We start from the raw sequence: 19,391 nt of genomic DNA on the forward strand, positions 1-19,391 counted from the left end.
GAAGAATTGCCGATTACACCATACGGCATCCGCTTCCTGCCAACTGAAAACGCAGATAAGCCATGCGATATGTTTATGGCACTTTGTTTACACAGCGTCTGGAAGACACGAATGGATGTGCGTCACGAGAGGCTAGTTATTCGTCCTGCGAAAGATAATTTTTGGGAAAGCATGCTGTATCTGCGTGAAGCTTACCGAGCAAAAAAAGAACCACCCGAATGGATACATGTATTGGATGAATTAGTGGCGATCAAGTGTTTTTAACTATCTGCAAGGACCCAAGACGGTCTTTGCTTTTATCAGTGTAAAGTGTATATGTTATGTGTGTATGTCGAAGACCGGCAATAAAGAAAAAAAAAAGCCTGGTTAGCTCAGATGGTAGAGCGGCTGCCCCGGAAAGGCGGTGGTCCCGGGTTCGAGTCCCGGACCAGGACGAATTTTTCTTCAACTGCGAGGCTTTCTTTCGAGGAACCCGGTTGGGTTTCCATTGTAGCAAATTGCTACATTTGGGTGGATGTCTCAGTTTCCCTTTAATTACTTATCTACACCTAGCGGATTTCCGCTGAACTAATACGTCATACACTTGCCTTTGCTTCGAGTTGTCGACAAATTCGACTTCGCCCTGCCATCTGCTAGCCGCCTGGTTAGCTCAGATGGTAGAGCGGCTGCCCCGGAAAGGCGGTGGTCCCGGGTTCGAGTCCCGGACCAGGACGAATTTTTCTTCAACTGCGAGGCTTTCTTTCGAGGAACCCGGTTGGGTTTCCATTGTATCAAATTGCTACATTTGGGTGGATGTCTCAGTTTCCCTTTAATTACTTATCTACACCTAGCGGATTTCCGCTGAACTATTACATCATACACTTGCCTTTGCTTCGAGTTGTCGACAAATTCGACTTCGCCCTGCCATCTGCTAGCCGCCTGGTTAGCTCAGATGGTAGAGCGGCTGCCCCGGAAAGGCGGTGGTCCCGGGTTCGAGTCCCGGACCAGGACGAATTTTTCTTCAACTGCGAGGCTTTCTTTCGAGGAACCCGGTTGGGTTTCCATTGTAGCAAATTGCTACATTTGGGTGGATGTCTCAGTTTCCTTTTAATTACTTATCTACACCTAGCGGATTTCCGCTGAACTAATACGTCCTACACTTGCCTTTGCTTCGAGTTGTCGACAAATTCGACTTCGCCCTGCCATCTGCTAGCCGCTTGGTTAGCTCAGAGGGATTCTACTTCCGGCTACCGTTCGGTACGGACGTTGAATGTCGCGCTCCGTAGGGGCGGTGTTTGCGGCTATGCCAAGCCGCGGAAACAGGATGACTGCTACCGCTGAACCGGATTACCACGTTGTTTTGCCGCCTCTGCCAACAGGTTCGTGTGTTTTAAACACCGTTTTTCTTCACGGTGACGTGAAAGCGAGGCCATTTCGTGTCGAAGATTTTCGTGACACGTTGGCTCATCTGGAATTGCTCCCTGAGGTGGTCGCCTTGGGGGCGTTTCAGATGAACCACGTCTGGGCTGTGACGTTCGAGAGTGCAGAGGCGACGAAGAAGATGCTGAAGCACGCGGAAGTTCAAGTCAAGGAACGACGCTGTTTGGTTGTGGATCCGCATAACCGGGAGGTGCGGCTAAAGCTGCACTGGTTACTGCACAATGTGCATGACGATGACGTACATGCGGCGTTTGTTCCGTACGGAAAAGTATCTGACATCCAAAAAGAACGCTGGCGTGTACAAGGTGTCACGGACAAGGGATCGTCTATGCGTACGGTGTCCCTGAAGCTGAAGCCTGGCTTGACAATTGATGATCTTCCGCATCAGATACGAATAGCAGGCATAATGGCGCTAGTGGTCGTGGCAGGTCGTGCTCCCCTATGTCTTCGGTGCAACCGTACGGGGCACATCAGACGTGAGTGCCGCGTGCCGCGTTGTTCTGTGTGTCGAAGATTCGGCCACGAAGACAGTCAGTGCGTACGCACGTACGCAAGCATCGCAGGGCCACCAAAAAATGAGGAAATCGTCAACGAGCTCCTTATGGACGAAGTTGACGCGGAGGAAATTTGCAGTGCGTCTGGACCAACCTTGTCGCCGCCTTCGAAGAAAGACTTGGCGGTAACGACGGAGAAACACGATCTTACGCAGGTCGCGAGTGAAGCCATATTGACATCAGGCGCGCCTACACCTGCTAAAGAGGCTGAAACAAACAACGACGCAAGTGCAGGGAAGCAACCGTCCGCAACAACTTCACAGGATGATGCATGCCTCATGGACACCACGGAAACGAGCAAAGCGGCAGCAGCGGCCAAGAGAACGCACGAAGAAAGTGCCGGAGGGGAGCAAAAGTTGAGCACTTCCAGTGCGAACGAACCACCTGTGAAGACAGCAACTGGCCGGAGGCCTACCTTTCGACCGGCGCCAAACCTACCGCCGGACAGAAAGGTGTCGGGGACACCTCCGACTTAATACGTCGTGCTTGCGTGTGTTTGTGCCCGTTTCAGTGGGGGGTGAGGGGAGGCAATGCTGCTACTTTGGAGCTACGGATGGAATGCCAGTCAAACGTGCAAGCTGACTGCAGACACGTGAAGGCAATGTGAGTGACCTTTCGTAGCCGACAATAGCAGTGCATAGATTGTGATCTCTTTCATGTAGAAATGGAGCTACGCCTCGAAACACCCTTACGCGTCGGCACGATTAACGTGCGGGGTCTTACGGCAAGGAGGAAACAATGTCAGCTTAACCGCCTGTTCATCGAAAAGAATCTCGACATTATTGCGGTTCAGGAAACAAAGATTGAAACTGAGGAAGGGACGGACCGCCTAGTGCAACCTTTCATGACTAGATATTATGTGTGTGTTTCCCATTCTGTTGGAAGAGCGGGGGGCTGTGCGCTCTTTCTCCGGAATAATATTGGTATATGTGTTGAAAATGTATTTAGTGATGATAGCGGGCGCATTATAGTGTGTGATTTTTTGTTATGTACTCTGAAGTGGCGTGTTATCTGCATTTACGCGCCAAATAGAACAGCCGAGCGAAGGGCGTTTTTTGAATGCGTGGAATGTCACTTGAAGTGCGAGAGAACCATAGTCATCATGGGAGACTTCAACTGTGTCTGCAAAGTGGAAGACAGAGCCCGTAAGCAGCCTGGTCTCGATGTAAGTGCGCTACGTTAGCAGCACTGGTGGAAGAACATAATTTAGAGGATGTAGGCGCCGTTTTGGCCAACAATGATTCACCTCAGTTCACTCATTTTCAAGGGGACAGCCACGCAAGACTGGATCGTGTCTATGTTTCTGCGGAAGCGATACCATTGTGCAGTGATTATGAAATCAGCCATGTTTATTTTAGCGACCACAGTTTGGTTCTTTTTTCACTTGGTCCAAAAAAGCCGTCAAGTTTCAACTGGGGACTATGGAAATTCAATGAAAAACTGCTGCAGGACGAAACCTTTGTAAAAAAAATTCAAGACAGCCTCAAAGAGCTGTTATCGGGTGGTCAAAAAGATTATACAGAAAAGTGGGAGTGTTTTAAGCAAGACACGAAGTTAACAGCGATAGAAAGATCCAGTGTCTTACACCACCAGGAAAAAAGAACAGAAATGGAATTACAAAGTGAGCTCAACTTTTATTTAAGCATGGAGAGCAACCATCCGGGATGTTTCGCAAAAGAAATAAAGCAAACGAAAGCACAGTTGGAACTTGTCGATAAGGAAAAATATCGTGGTGCAATTATACGCGCACGCGCAGAACGTTTATGGTGTGGGGAACAACCTACAAAGCGCTCGCTTTCTGATGAAAAGAGTTATGCCGCGAGAAAAGAGATAAATGCGATAACATACCAAAATGTAGTAGTACGGGACAAAGAAACCGTCCAACGCGCCTTTGTAGAATATTACGACGAACTTTTAGGACAGGAACCGCAATGTGAACAAGGTTTCGATCGCGAATTCTTACACCTTTTGCCCGGACTGGAAGAGGAAGACCGAAAAAGATTAGAAATGCCAATTAGCATCAAAGAAATAGAGGAAGCTATAGATGACTTGAGCCCTGGCAAAACGCCAGGACCCGACGGATTGAGTGGGGCATTCTATAAATTTTTCAAAACAGAAATAGCTACAACCCTTTATCACGTAATCACAGAAGCTTATGAAAACCAGTTACTGCCGCCATCGTTTCGCGAGAGCCACATTGTACTGATACCAAAATCCACCGATTCCACATCTCTCCTATCTGTACGAGCCTATCGTCCAATCAGCCTAACGAATACAGACTATAAAGTATACACAAAACTTTTGGGTAGAAGGCTACAAAGCATAATAACACGGTTGATAGGGCCACATCAAACATGTGGCATCAAGGGCAGGTCAATTACCACTAACATACACGTAGCAAGAACAGTTCTTGAGCATTGTGATGACTTTTCTGGTAGGGTGGCCATGCTACAATTGGACTTGGAAAAAGCATTCGATAGGGTGACGCACGCTATTCTTTTCGATGTTTTGGAGCATGTGAACGTGGGATCAATCTTAACAGAAGGGATTAGAATGTGCTATGCAGACATCTCCACAAAAGTGATAGTTAACAGAACACTCAGCACCAGCATTCAAGTCAGATCTTCCGTGAGACAGGGATGTGGTTTATCGCCTTTACTGTTTGCCCTATATCTCGAGCCATTGTGTCTAAAGATATTAGATGATAGCAACATCAGAGGTTTTAGGGTGGGTTACAGTGAAGTAAAACTGCTGGCATACGCGGATGACGTCGCTGTTTTTTGCGACGACGCGCAAAGTGTAAGCAATGCTGTGAATGTTGTGACAAAATATTGTAAAATGACAGGAAGCGTAATTAATTGGGGCAAGTCGACTGGGATATGGTATGGACAGTGGGAGGACACACCTCCATTTTTTGCAAAAATACAGTGGACAAATTTGCCGACCAAGTACTTAGGGGTACCTCTACAACACCACCAGGACACGAAAGATTATTGGCAAGGAGAGGTGGAAGAAATGAAGGCAAAAACGGCGAAGTTCGGTGGACGAGATCTGTCAATGTTCACCCGAGCAACGGTGTGTAATGTATTCTTAGTGGCCAAAATTTGGTATGTGATGCAAGCACTATGCGCATCAAGAGTTAGCATACAAAGAATACACAGGCAGTTTGCCATCTTTATTTGGGGGTCCGTCTGGGAGCGCACCAGCCGCACTAATTTGTTTAGGACGGTGAAAAGTGGAGGCCTAGGGTTAGCTCATCTTTTTTTAAGACAAGTCGTGTCCAGATTTTTGTTTCTACGTGATCAAAAAGATCCGTTTTTGTGCGCAGTCCTTCAAACACGTTTGCGTAATGCGCTGCCTCAATTTGTTGTGTCCTCAAATTATACAATAGGACCTAGGATCAGAGGCTTCCTGCGAGAAGTCGTGTTGTCTTTTGAATTCTTATACGTGCGCTTTTCAATGGATTACCTTGCATCTGTTAAGCGCAAAAGACTTTACAAAGATTTACTTGATGTATCATTGCCAGTGCCTGTTTATCGTTCAATGTACCATGTTGAATCCAGTGGAAGGAATGTGCTGAAAAGAGTCAAGCGGATGCCGATACGGTCATCCGTAAAAACGTTTTTCTTTCAATTACACACTGGAACGCTTCCAGTGAAGCCATGGCTGAGGGAAAGGGGAATCTTTGTACCGTGGTCCGTGAACTGCCTGAGATGCAGGCAACCGGAAACTATTGAGCATATGTTTCTTGATTGTTCAGATGCGGTGTTCCTATGGGACATCCTGCAACGAACGTTGAAAGAAGAATTGCCGATTACACCATACGGCATCCGCTTCCTGCCAACTGAAAACGCAGATAAGCCATGTGATATGTTTATGGCACTTTGTTTACACAGCGTCTGGAAGACACGAATGGATGTGCGTCACGAGAGGCTAGTTATTCGTCCTGCGAAAGATCATTTTTTGGAAAGCATGCTGTATCTGCGTGAAGCTTACCGAGCAAAAAAAGAACCACCCGAATGGATACATGTATTGGATGAATTAGTGGCGATCAAGTGTTTTTAACTATCTGCAAGGACCCAAGACGGTCTTTGCTTTTATCAGTGTAAAGTGTATATGTTATGTGTGTATGTCGAAGACCGGCAATAAAGAAAAAAAAAAGCCTGGTTAGCTCAGATGGTAGAGCGGCTGCCCCGGAAAGGCGGTGGTCCCGGGTTCGAGTCCCGGACCAGGACGAATTTTTCTTCAACTGCGAGGCTTTCTTTCGAGGAACCCGGTTGGGTTTCCATTGTAGCAAATTGCTACATTTGGGTGGATGTCTCAGTTTCCCTTTAATTACTTATCTACACCTAGCGGATTTCCGCTGAACTATTACATCATACACTTGCCTTTGCTTCGAGTTGTCGACAAATTCGACTTCGCCCTGCCATCTGCTAGCCGCCTGGTTAGCTCAGATGGTAGAGCGGCTGCCCCGGAAAGGCGGTGGTCCCGGGTTCGAGTCCCGGACCAGGACGAATTTTTCTTCAACTGCGAGGCTTTCTTTCGAGGAACCCGGTTGGGTTTCCATTGTAGCAAATTGCTACATTTGGGTGGATGTCTCAGTTTCCCTTTAATTACTTATCTACACCTAGCGGATTTCCGCTGAACTATTACATCATACACTTGCCTTTGCTTCGAGTTGTCGACAAATTCGACTTCGCCCTGCCATCTGCTAGCCGCCTGGTTAGCTCAGATGGTAGAGCGGCTGCCCCGGAAAGGCGGTGGTCCCGGGTTCGAGTCCCGGACCAGGACGAATTTTTCTTCAACTGCGAGGCTTTCTTTCGAGGAACCCGGTTGGGTTTCCATTGTAGCAAATTGCTACATTTGGGTGGATGTCTCAGTTTCCTTTTAATTACTTATCTACACCTAGCGGATTTCCGCTGAACTATTACATCATACACTTGCCTTTGCTTCGAGTTGTCGACAAATTCGACTTCGCCCTGCCATCTGCTAGCCGCCTGGTTAGCTCAGATGGTAGAGCGGCTGCCCCGGAAAGGCGGTGGTCCCGGGTTCGAGTCCCGGACCAGGACGAATTTTTCTTCAACTGCGAGGCTTTCTTTCGAGGAACCCGGTTGGGTTTCCATTGTAGCAAATTGCTACATTTGGGTGGATGTCTCAGTTTCCTTTAATTACTTATCTACACCTAGCGGATTTCCGCTGAACTATACAGTCATACACTTGCCTTTGCTTCGAGTTGTCGACAAATTCGACTTCGCCCTGCCATCTGCTAGCCGCCTGGTTAGCTCAGATGGTAGAGCGGCTGCCCCGGAAAGGCGGTGGTCCCGGGTTCGAGTCCCGGACCAGGACGAATTTTTCTTCAACTGCGAGGCTTTCTTTCGAGGAACCCGGTTGGGTTTCCATTGTAGCAAATTGCTACATTTGGGTGGATGTCTCAGTTTCCCTTTAATTACTTATCTACACCTAGCGGATTTCCGCTGAACTATTACATCATACACTTGCCTTTGCTTCGAGTTGTCGACAAATTCGACTTCGCCCTGCCATCTGCTAGCCGCCTGGTTAGCTCAGATGGTAGAGCGGCTGCCCCGGAAAGGCGGTGGTCCCGGGTTCGAGTCCCGGACCAGGACGAATTTTTCTTCAACTGCGAGGCTTTCTTTCGAGGAACCCGGTTGGGTTTCCATTGTAGCAAATTGCTACATTTGGGTGGATGTCTCAGTTTCCCTTTAATTACTTATCTACACCTAGCGGATTTCCGCTGAACTATTACATCATACACTTGCCTTTGCTTCGAGTTGTCGACAAATTCGACTTCGCCCTGCCATCTGCTAGCCGCCTGGTTAGCTCAGATGGTAGAGCGGCTGCCCCGGAAAGGCGGTGGTCCCGGGTTCGAGTCCCGGACCAGGACGAATTTTTCTTCAACTGCGAGGCTTTCTTTCGAGGAACCCGGTTGGGTTTCCATTGTAGCAAATTGCTACATTTGGGTGGATGTCTCAGTTTCCCTTTAATTACTTATCTCCACCTAGCGGATTTCCGCTGAACTATTACATCATACACTTGCCTTTGCTTCGAGTTGTCGACAAATTCGACTTCGCCCTGCCATCTGCTAGCCGCCTGGTTAGCTCAGATGGTAGAGCGGCTGCCCCGGAAAGGCGGTGGTCCCGGGTTCGAGTCCCGGACCAGGACGAATTTTTCTTCAACTGCGAGGCTTTCTTTCGAGGAACCCGGTTGGGTTTCCATTGTAGCAAATTGCTACATTTGGGTGGATGTCTCAGTTTCCCTTTAATTACTTATCTACACCTAGCGGATTTCCGCTGAACTATTACATCATACACTTGCCTTTGCTTCGAGTTGTCGACAAATTCGACTTCGCCCTGCCATCTGCTAGCCGCCTGGTTAGCTCAGATGGTAGAGCGGCTGCCCCGGAAAGGCGGTGGTCCCGGGTTCGAGTCCCGGACCAGGACGAATTTTTCTTCAACTGCGAGGCTTTCTTTCGAGGAACCCGGTTGGGTTTCCATTGTAGCAAATTGCTACATTTGGGTGGATGTCTCAGTTTCCCTTTAATTACTTATCTACACCTAGCGGATTTCCGCTGAACTATTACATCATACACTTGCCTTTGCTTCGAGTTGTCGACAAATTCGACTTCGCCCTGCCATCTGCTAGCCGCCTGGTTAGCTCAGATGGTAGAGCGGCTGCCCCGGAAAGGCGGTGGTCCCGGGTTCGAGTCCCGGACCAGGACGAATTTTTCTTCAACTGCGAGGCTTTCTTTCGAGGAACCCGGTTGGGTTTCCATTGTAGCAAATTGCTACATTTGGGTGGATGTCTCAGTTTCCCTTTAATTACTTATCTACACCTAGCGGATTTCCGCTGAACTATTACATCATACACTTGCCTTTGCTTCGAGTTGTCGACAAATTCGACTTCGCCCTGCCATCTGCTAGCCGCCTGGTTAGCTCAGATGGTAGAGCGGCTGCCCCGGAAAGGCGGTGGTCCCGGGTTCGAGTCCCGGACCAGGACGAATTTTTCTTCAACTGCGAGGCTTTCTTTCGAGGAACCCGGTTGGGTTTCCATTGTAGCAAATTGCTACATTTGGGTGGATGTCTCAGTTTCCTTTAATTACTTATCTACACCTAGCGGATTTCCGCTGAACTATTACATCATACACTTGCCTTTGCTTCGAGTTGTCGACAAATTCGACTTCGCCCTGCCATCTGCTAGCCGCCTGGTTAGCTCAGATGGTAGAGCGGCTGCCCCGGAAAGGCGGTGGTCCCGGGTTCGAGTCCCGGACCAGGACGAATTTTTCTTCAACTGCGAGGCTTTCTTTCGAGGAACCCGGTTGGGTTTCCATTGTAGCAAATTGCTACATTTGGGTGGATGTCTCAGTTTCCCTTTAATTACTTATCTACACCTAGCGGATTTCCGCTGAACTATTACATCATACACTTGCCTTTGCTTCGAGTTGTCGACAAATTCGACTTCGCCCTGCCATCTGCTAGCCGCCTGGTTAGCTCAGATGGTAGAGCGGCTGCCCCGGAAAGGCGGTGGTCCCGGGTTCGAGTCCCGGACCAGGACGAATTTTTCTTCAACTGCGAGGCTTTCTTTCGAGGAACCCGGTTGGGTTTCCATTGTAGCAAATTGCTACATTTGGGTGGATGTCTCAGTTTCCTTTTAATTACTTATCTACACCTAGCGGATTTCCGCTGAACTATTACATCATACACTTGCCTTTGCTTCGAGTTGTCGACAAATTCGACTTCGCCCTGCCATCTGCTAGCCGCCTGGTTAGCTCAGATGGTAGAGCGGCTGCCCCGGAAAGGCGGTGGTCCCAGGTTCGAGTCCCGGACCAGGACGAATTTTTCTTCAACTGCGAGGCTTTCTTTCGAGGAACCCGGTTGGGTTTCCATTGTAGCAAATTGCTACATTTGGGTGGATGTCTCAGTTTCCTTTAATTACTTATCTACACCTAGCGGATTTCCGCTGAACTATTACAGTCATACACTTGCCTTTGCTTCGAGTTGTCGACAAATTCGACTTCGCCCTGCCATCTGCTAGCCGCCTGGTTAGCTCAGATGGTAGAGCGGCTGCCCCGGAAAGGCGGTGGTCCCGGGTTCGAGTCCCGGACCAGGACGAATTTTTCTTCAACTGCGAGGCTTTCTTTCGAGGAACCCGGTTGGGTTTCCATTGTAGCAAATTGCTACATTTGGGTGGATGTCTCAGTTTCCCTTTAATTACTTATCTACACCTAGCGGATTTCCGCTGAACTATTACATCATACACTTGCCTTTGCTTCGAGTTGTCGACAAATTCGACTTCGCCCTGCCATCTGCTAGCCGCCTGGTTAGCTCAGATGGTAGAGCGGCTGCCCCGGAAAGGCGGTGGTCCCGGGTTCGAGTCCCGGACCAGGACGAATTTTTCTTCAACTGCGAGGCTTTCTTTCGAGGAACCCGGTTGGGTTTCCATTGTAGCAAATTGCTACATTTGGGTGGATGTCTCAGTTTCCTTTAATTACTTATCTACACCTAGCGGATTTCCGCTGAACTATTACATCATACACTTGCCTTTGCTTCGAGTTGTCGACAAATTCGACTTCGCCCTGCCATCTGCTAGCCGCCTGGTTAGCTCAGATGGTAGAGCGGCTGCCCCGGAAAGGCGGTGGTCCCGGGTTCGAGTCCCGGACCAGGACGAATTTTTCTTCAACTGCGAGGCTTTCTTTCGAGGAACCCGGTTGGGTTTCCATTGTAGCAAATTGCTACATTTGGGTGGATGTCTCAGTTTCCCTTTAATTACTTATCTACACCTAGCGGATTTCCGCTGAACTATTACATCATACACTTGCCTTTGCTTCGAGTTGTCGACAAATTCGACTTCGCCCTGCCATCTGCTAGCCGCCTGGTTAGCTCAGATGGTAGAGCGGCTGCCCCGGAAAGGCGGTGGTCCCGGGTTCGAGTCCCGGACCAGGACGAATTTTTCTTCAACTGCGAGGCTTTCTTTCGAGGAACCCGGTTGGGTTTCCATTGTAGCAAATTGCTACATTTGGGTGGATGTCTCAGTTTCCCTTTAATTACTTATCTACACCTAGCGGATTTCCGCTGAACTATTACATCATACACTTGCCTTTGCTTCGAGTTGTCGACAAATTCGACTTCGCCCTGCCATCTGCTAGCCGCCTGGTTAGCTCAGATGGTAGAGCGGCTGCCCCGGAAAGGCGGTGGTCCCGGGTTCGAGTCCCGGACCAGGACGAATTTTTCTTCAACTGCGAGGCTTTCTTTCGAGGAACCCGGTTGGGTTTCCATTGTAGCAAATTGCTACATTTGGGTGGATGTCTCAGTTTCCCTTTAATTACTTATCTACACCTAGCGGATTTCCGCTGAACTATTACATCATACACTTGCCTTTGCTTCGAGTTGTCGACAAATTCGACTTCGCCCTGCCATCTGCTAGCCGCCTGGTTAGCTCAGATGGTAGAGCGGCTGCCCCGGAAAGGCGGTGGTCCCGGGTTCGAGTCCCGGACCAGGACGAATTTTTCTTCAACTGCGAGGCTTTCTTTCGAGGAACCCGGTTGGGTTTCCATTGTAGCAAATTGCTACATTTGGGTGGATGTCTCAGTTTCCCTTTAATACTTATCTACACCTAGCGGATTTCCGCTGAACTATTACATCATACACTTGCCTTTGCTTCGAGTTGTCGACAAATTCGACTTCGCCCTGCCATCTGCTAGCCGCCTGGTTAGCTCAGATGGTAGAGCGGCTGCCCCGGAAAGGCGGTGGTCCCGTGTTCGAGTCCCGGACCAGGACGAATTTTTCTTCAACTGCGAGGCTTTCTTTCGAGGAACCCGGTTGGGTTTCCATTGTAGCAAATTGCTACATTTGGGTGGATGTCTCAGTTTCCCTTTAATTACTTATCTACACCTAGCGGATTTCCGCTGAACTATTACATCATACACTTGCCTTTGCTTCGAGTTGTCGACAAATTCGACTTCGCCCTGCCATCTGCTAGCCGCCTGGTTAGCTCAGATGGTAGAGCGGCTGCCCCGGAAAGGCGGTGGTCCCGGGTTCGAGTCCCGGACCAGGACGAATTTTTCTTCAACTGCGAGGCTTTCTTTCGAGGAACCCGGTTGGGTTTCCATTGTAGCAAATTGCTACATTTGGGTGGATGTCTCAGTTTCCCTTTAATTACTTATCTACACCTAGCGGATTTCCGCTGAACTATTACATCATACACTTGCCTTTGCTTCGAGTTGTCGACAAATTCGACTTCGCCCTGCCATCTGCTAGCCGCCTGGTTAGCTCAGGGGTTTCCACTTCCGGCCACCGTAGTGTACGGTCGTGTAATGTCGAGCTCCTTTGGAGCAGCGAATGCGACCCAGCAGGGCCGCGGAAACAGGACAGATGCCCAGGAGTCTAAAGACTATGACATTATTTTGCCTCAACTGCCATCAGGTTCTTCTGTTTTAAATACTTTATTCCTTCACGGCAGCGTGAAGGCCAGGCCTTTTCGAGCTGAGGACTTCCGAGACACTTTGAATCGTCTGGAATTGCTTCCCGAGGTGGTTGCCTTGGGGGCGTTTCAGATGAATCACGTATGGGCGGTGACCTTCAAGAATGCGGAAGGAATGAAAAAGTTGCTCGCAGTCACCGACCTGACTGTCAAGAATCACCGCTGCCTCGTGATAGATCCGAGCACCCATACTGTGCGCCTAAGGCTTTATTGGCTGCTTTACCACATGCTTGATGAAGACGTGCGCACCGCTCTCGCACCGTATGGGAAGGTGACGGATGTTTGCAGAGAGCATTGGCGTGTACCAGGACTCGGCGATAAAGGCTCTTCAACACGGACGGTTAGTCTGCAACTAAAGGCTGGCCTTACTTTGGACGACCTGCCACACCAGCTACGAGTGTCTGGCATTATGGCCCTTGTTGTTGTACCTGGAAGGCCGCCGCTTTGTCTGCGGTGCCAGCGAACAGGGCATATTCGCCGAGATTGCCGCGTCCCAAGGTGCAAGCTGTGTCGGCGCTTCGGACATGATGATAGCCAGTGCGCTAAGACCTACGCGAGCGTGGCCAGCCAAAGGAGCCGGGAGGACCCCGCAGAGCACATCACGGACGAGGTGGACGCGGCGGAGGCAGAGGGAGACAAGGTCAGCGAGCCTATATCTCCAGCAGCTGAAACTTCCGAAGGAGAGAATGTGAAAAGTGTTCAAAGTGAAAATGGTGATGTGCCATGTGTACAGCAGGAAACGGCCACCCCAACGTGCGTGGGCAAAGACGCCCCTGACACCGCTCCGCCCTCACCGGGTAATGACGAAGAAGACATGGACGTCGCAAGCAGCTCGTCTGCGAAGCGGCCCCACGGGCAAGTCTCCGACGGCGACGACGGTTCCAGTGAGAAGGTGCAGGAGCCACCCAGAAAAGACATTCCGTACCGCCGTTCATCCTTTAAACCAAAGCCTAACGTTCCGCCGGACTCCCATCCGACGGTAACGAAGGCGCCCCCGTAATAACGAGGGCGTCGTCGAGCAATGCTGTTGTGCAAGGTGAGGGACGGACTCTCTACATTGGTAAAGTGTGGCCGTCTTTGTTTTTTGTTATTAAGAAAGGTTCTCGCACTACTGCGAATCGGCAAAATGCAAGGATGTAGTTAACCTAGAGGCCCAGTTCTCTCTTTCGGAATAAACAACAAAACAAGGATGGATTCAAAATCAAAAATAGCACTACGCATTGGTACGCTTAATGTCCGAGGCCTCGGGGCCAGAAGGCGGCAGTACCAGGTCAGCCGATTATTGCACGACAATGATTTGGACATAGTCGCTCTACAGGAAACAAAAATTGAAAGTGAAGAACGAAGGGATCGAATGCTCGAACCATTTAGAGCTCGATACAATGCTTGCGTTTCTCACGCTGTCGGTAATTCCGGTGGCTGCGTTTTGCTATTGCGGAAATCTTTAGAAATTGTTGTGCAATCTGTATTTGTTTGTCATGAAGGTCGAATGATCGTGTGTGATTTCTCGCTCTGGGATGCTGAATGGCGGGCAATTTGCATATACGCCCCAAATAATGAAAGAGAACACCGCGACTTCTTTGAAAATCTAGAAGTGTATATGAAATCTGAGCGCTATGTCATCTTGCTGGGAGATTTCAACTGTGTTTGTTTTACTGAAGACCGCAATAGCTACTCGCTAGTTCGTGATCACAGTGCGCTTTTTTTGCTCGCAGCAGTCCAAGAGCATGAATTAGAGGATGTTGGTGCTATGTTTCGCGGTGGAATGCAGACTGTGTTTACGCATTTCCAAAGGGGCAGTCACGCTCGATTAGATCGAGCATATGTATCAGCGAGACTGGTTCCGTTGTGCAGTGGCTATGATGTGAGCCACGTATCTTTCAGTGACCATAGTCTCGTTATGTTCTCCCTTGGCAAAAGAAAAGAAAACTGATCTTTCAACTGGGACTTATGGAAATTCAATGTCAAGCTTCTGGACGATGCAACCTTTCTCGAGTTTGTAAACGTTCGTTTACGAGAGATGCTTGCTTGTGAATCCGGAGGGTTCATAACGATGTGGGAAGAATTTAAACAGGACTTTAAAATAACAGCCATTGAAAGGGCCTCTATATTACGCTATAATGAAAAAAGAAAGGAAAATGAACTCCGAAGTAAGCTGAACAAAATGTTGTCGATAAAATGCGCACAGCCAGGCGAGTTGTCAAATGAGATAAGGAACGTAAAAAATGAGCTTGAAATCCTAGATGTCGAGAAATATAAAGGGTCAGTCATACGTGCACGCGCAGAGCATTTGTGGCTGGGGGAAACGCCCACAAGAAGGGCTTTGACCGAAGAGAAAAGATACGCGTCACAAAATGAAATAAAAGAAATTGAATATGGTGACGTACGTAGTAGCGATAGTGATACAATACAGCGTGCCTTCACCGAACACTACCGAGAGTTGTTGAGCTGCAAAGGACTAGTGGAAGCTGGTTTTGACATGGAATATCTGCCTTTAATGCCGAGGCTAGATGAGGACGTAAAAACCGTTCTTCAGGAACCCATTACCTTCAGTGACATCGAAAGAGCAATTGATGAATTGAAACCTGGAAAAGCGCCAGGACCTGATGGCCTAGGCGCGGCTTTCTATAAGGTATTTAAGCATGAACTAGCAGTCGTTTTACACCATGTTCTAGCGGAGGCTTATGAAGTAAAATATATGCCACCATCTTTCCGGAAAACCCATACCGTCCTGATTCCGAAAACCAACGACCCTTTAAAGCTTCTCTCAGTAAGATCGTACCGCCCCATAAGTTTGTTAAATGTCGACTACAAAATATTTATGAAAGTGTTAGCAAGAAGGTTGCAGTCAGTGATGACATCAATAGTAGGCCCACATCAAACATGTGGCATAAGAGGCCGGTCGATACTGAATAATATACATGTGGCAAGAAGTATTCTTGAGTGTTGCGATGCATGGGAAGGCAGAGTGGCAATGATGCAACTTGACTTGGAGAAGGCTTTCGATCGTGTTGTACACAGTGTGATTTTCTCTATTATAGAGCATGTGAATGTTGGCAACATTATACTAGAAGGATTGAAACTATGTTATGAAGAGTGTAGCACGAACTTGATAGTAAACAAACAGCTCTCTGGGGAAATTAAAATTTGTAGAAGTATAAAGCAAGGATGTCCGGCTTCGTCACTTCTCTTCGCAATTTACTTGGAGCCTTTTTGCTTAAAAGTGATACACAGTGACAAAATAAGGGGATTCCGCTTAATGACGAGTGAAGTGAAAATTCTCTCGTATGCAGATGATGTTGCCGTCTTTTGTGGGGACAAGGAAAGTGTTAGCGAAACTCTTCAACAAGCTCGAACGTTTTGCAAAATGTCTGGAAGCGTTGTTAACTGGGAGAAGTGTAAAGGTTTCTGGCATGGAAGCTGGGATGAGAAGCCCAATGTCTTTGAAAACCTACAGTGGACAGTCTCGCCCCAAAAATATCTAGGAGCACCTTTAAACTGGTATGATGATCCTTCAGAATATCGGAAAGAAGAGATTGAACGGGTGCGCACGAAAACCACCAAATGGGGAGGAAAAAATTTATCCATATTTACTAGGTCAACGATTTGCAATACGTTCCTTGTTGCACGAATTTGGTATGTGTTGCAGGTGATTGCTATGTCACGAGCTAGTGTGCAAAAATTTCACAGGATCCTTGCAGTATTTGTATGGAATTCAACATGGGAGCGCACGAGCCGACTAAACTTGTTTCACTCCCTGAAAAGGGGAGGGCTTGGCTTAGCCCATCTTTTTCTGAGGCAGATTGTCTCAAGGTTTATATTTTTGCGGGACCAGCACGACCCTTTTTTGCGTGCAGTGCTTCAAGTGAGATTGCACAGCGCCATTCCTGAGTTTATTGTGTCTTCGTGTGGGGTTACAGGAAGTAGTTTGAGCGGGTATCTACGCGAAGTTGTAAGCGCTTTCAAAATTCTTAAAGTACGTTTCTCGTTAGATTTTCTCACCTTCGTATCAAAGAAACAACTGTATAAAGATCTACGTGACGTCATGCTTCAAGTGCCTCTTTATCGAAACATGTTTTTTGTCAGTGCGGGTAAGGACGTTTTAAAAAGAGTTAAAAGAATGCCGGTTCGACCGTCTGTGAAAACTTTCTTTTTTCTACTTCATAGTGGTACGCTCCCAGTCAAACCTTGGCTGCAGGAAAAGGGTTTCTTTTGTTCCATGGTCAGCTGATTGCCTTTTATGCCGGAAGCCTGAAACAGTAATCCATATATTCCTGGACTGTTATGATTCTATATTTCATTGGGACATTCTCCAGAGAACGCTGAAAAAGGTTTGCCCCTCACACCATATGGGATTCATTTTCTTCCAGTAAACAATGATGAGGGCGTACCATATCACATGTTCATGGTATTAAGCCTGCATAGTATCTGGAAAACCAGAATGGCATTCAAACATGCAGAACCTGTTGTAAGAACGGTAAGGGAAAACTTCATTGAAAGTATTGCCTATATGCGTGCTGTGTACCAATCAAAAGATAAACAGCCAACATGGTTTCCCGTACTTAATGACCTAGTGTCATTAAAGCCCTTTTAGTCGTGCCGCGTCAGGAAGCTATTGGTTGGCGCTTTTAGCATTTTTTATGTTGGGTTCCGTGTTGTATGTTGTTATGGAAATAAAGAAAAAAAAAGCCTGGTTAGCTCAGATGGTAGAGCGGCTGCCCCGGAAAGGCGGTGGTCCCGGGTTCGAGTCCCGGACCAGGACAAATTTTTCTTCAACTGCGAGGCTTTCTTTCGAGGAACCCGGTTGGGTTTCCATTGTAGCAAATTGCTACATTTGGGTGGATGTCTCAGTTTCCCTTTAATTACTTATCTACACCTAGCGGATTTCCGCTGAACTATTACATCATACACTTGCCTTTGCTGCGAGTTGTCGACAAATTCGACTTCGCCCTGCCATCTGCTAGCCGCCTGGTTAGCTCAGATGGTAGAGCGGCTGCCCCGTAAAGGCGGTGGTCCCGGGTTCGAGTCCCGGACCAGGACGAATTTTTCTTCAACTGCGAGGCTTTCTTTCGAGGAACCCGGTTGGGTTTCCATTGTACCAAATTGCTACATTTGGGTGGATGTCTCAGTTTCCCTTTAATTACTTATCTACACCTAGCGGATTTCCGCTGAACTATTACATCATACACTTGCCTTTGCTTCGAGTTGTCGACAAATTCGACTTCGCCCTGCCATCTGCTAGCCGCCTGGTTAGCTCAGATGGTAGAGCGGCTGCCCCGGAAAGGCGGTGGTCCCGGGTTCGAGTCCCGGACCAGGACGAATTTTTCTTCAACTGCGAGGCTTTCTTTCGAGGAACCCGGTTGGGTTTCCATTGTAGCAAGTTGCTACATTTGGGTGGATGTCTCAGTTTCCCTTTAATTACTTATCTACACCTAGCGGATTTACGCTGAACTAATACGTCATACACTTGCCTTTGCTTTGAGTTGTCGACAAATTCGACTTCGCCCTGCCATCTGCTAGCCGCCTGGTTAGCTCAGATGGTAGACCGGCTGCCCCGGAAAGGCGGTGGTCCCGGGTTCGAGTCCCGGACCAGGACGAATTTTTCTTCAACTGCGAGGCTTTCTTTCGAGGAACCCGGTTGGTTTTCCATTGTAGCAAATTGCTACATTTGGGTGGATGTCTCAGTTTCCCTTTAATTACTTCTCTACACCTAGCGGATTTCCGCTGAACTATTACATCATACACTTGCCTTTGCTTCGAGTTGTCGACAAATTCGACTTCGCCCTGCCATCTGCTAGCCGCCTGGTTAGCTCAGATGGTAGAGCGGCTGCCCCGGAAAGGCGGTGGTCCCGGGTTCGAGTCCCGGACCAGGACGAATTTTTCTTCAACTGCGAGGCTTTCTTTCGAGGAAACCGGTTGGGTTTCCATTGTAGCAAATTGCTACATTTGGGTGGATGTCTCAGTTTTCCTTTAATTACTTATCTACACCTAGCGGATTTCCGCTGAACTATTACATCATACACTTGCCTTTGCTTGGAGTTGTCGACAAATTCGACTTCGTCCTGCCATCTGCTAGCCGCCTGGTTAGCTCAGATGGTAGAGCGGCTGCCCCGGAAAGGCGGTGGTCGCAGGTTCGAGTCCCGGACCAGGCCGAATTTTTCTTCAACTGCGAGGCTTTCTTTCGAGGAACCCGGTTGGGTTTCCATTGTAGCAAATTGCTACATTTGGGTGGATGTCCCAGTTTCCTTTAATTACTTATCTACACCTAGCGGATTTCCGCTGAACTAATACGTCATACACTTGCATTTGCTTCGAGTTGTCGACAAATTCGACTTCGCCCTGCCATCTGCAAGCCGCCTGGTTAGCTCAGATGGTAGAGCGGCTGCCCCGGAAAGGCGGTGGTCCCGGGTTCGAGTCCCGCACCAGGACGAATTTTTCTTCAACTGCGAGACTTTCTTTCGAGGAACCCGGTTGGGTTTCCATTGTAGCAAATTGCTACATTTGGGTGGATGTCTCAGTTTCCCTTTAATTACTTATCTACACCTAGCGGATTTCCGCTGAACTATTACATCATACACTTGCCTTTGCTTCGAGTTGTCGACAAATTCGACTTCGCCCTGCCATCTGCTAGCCGCCTGGTTAGCTCAGATGGTAGAGCGGCTGCCCCGGAAAGGCGGTGGTCCAGGGTTCGAGTCCCGGACCAGGACGAATTTTTCTTCAACTGCGAGGCTTTCTTTCGAGGAACCCGGTTGGGTTTCCATTGTAGCAAATTACTACATTTGGGTGGATGTCTCAGTTTCCCTTTAATTACTTATCTACACCTAGCGGATTTCCGCTGAACTATTACATCATACACTTGCCTTTGCTTGGAGTTGTCGACAAATTCGACTTCGCCCTGCCATCTGCTAGCCGCCTGGTTAGCTC

General features: G+C 48.3%; 1 protein-coding gene and 2 non-coding genes across 3 annotated transcripts; all 3 read left to right on the forward strand.

Annotated features, from left to right (window-relative positions):
* The first annotated feature begins 1,249 nt into the window (after nucleotides 1-1,249).
* LOC119454574 (uncharacterized) lies at nucleotides 1,250-2,449 on the forward strand. The gene has a single exon (XM_037716472.2). It carries the CDS (start codon nucleotides 1,250-1,252, stop codon nucleotides 2,447-2,449), a length of 1,200 nt encoding a protein of 399 aa, XP_037572400.1.
* A 14,706-nt stretch (nucleotides 2,450-17,155) lies between these two features.
* Trnas-gga (transfer RNA serine (anticodon GGA)) lies at nucleotides 17,156-17,230 on the forward strand. The gene has a single exon. It is a non-coding gene; the product is annotated as a tRNA-Ser (tRNA).
* A 203-nt stretch (nucleotides 17,231-17,433) lies between these two features.
* Nucleotides 17,434-17,508, forward strand: Trnay-gua (transfer RNA tyrosine (anticodon GUA)). The gene has a single exon. It is a non-coding gene; the product is annotated as a tRNA-Tyr (tRNA).
* The last annotated feature ends 1,883 nt before the right edge of the window (nucleotides 17,509-19,391 follow it).

This window comes from Dermacentor silvarum, chromosome 5, assembly GCF_013339745.2.
Source record: "Dermacentor silvarum isolate Dsil-2018 chromosome 5, BIME_Dsil_1.4, whole genome shotgun sequence".
NCBI lineage: Eukaryota > Metazoa > Arthropoda > Arachnida > Ixodida > Ixodidae > Dermacentor > Dermacentor silvarum.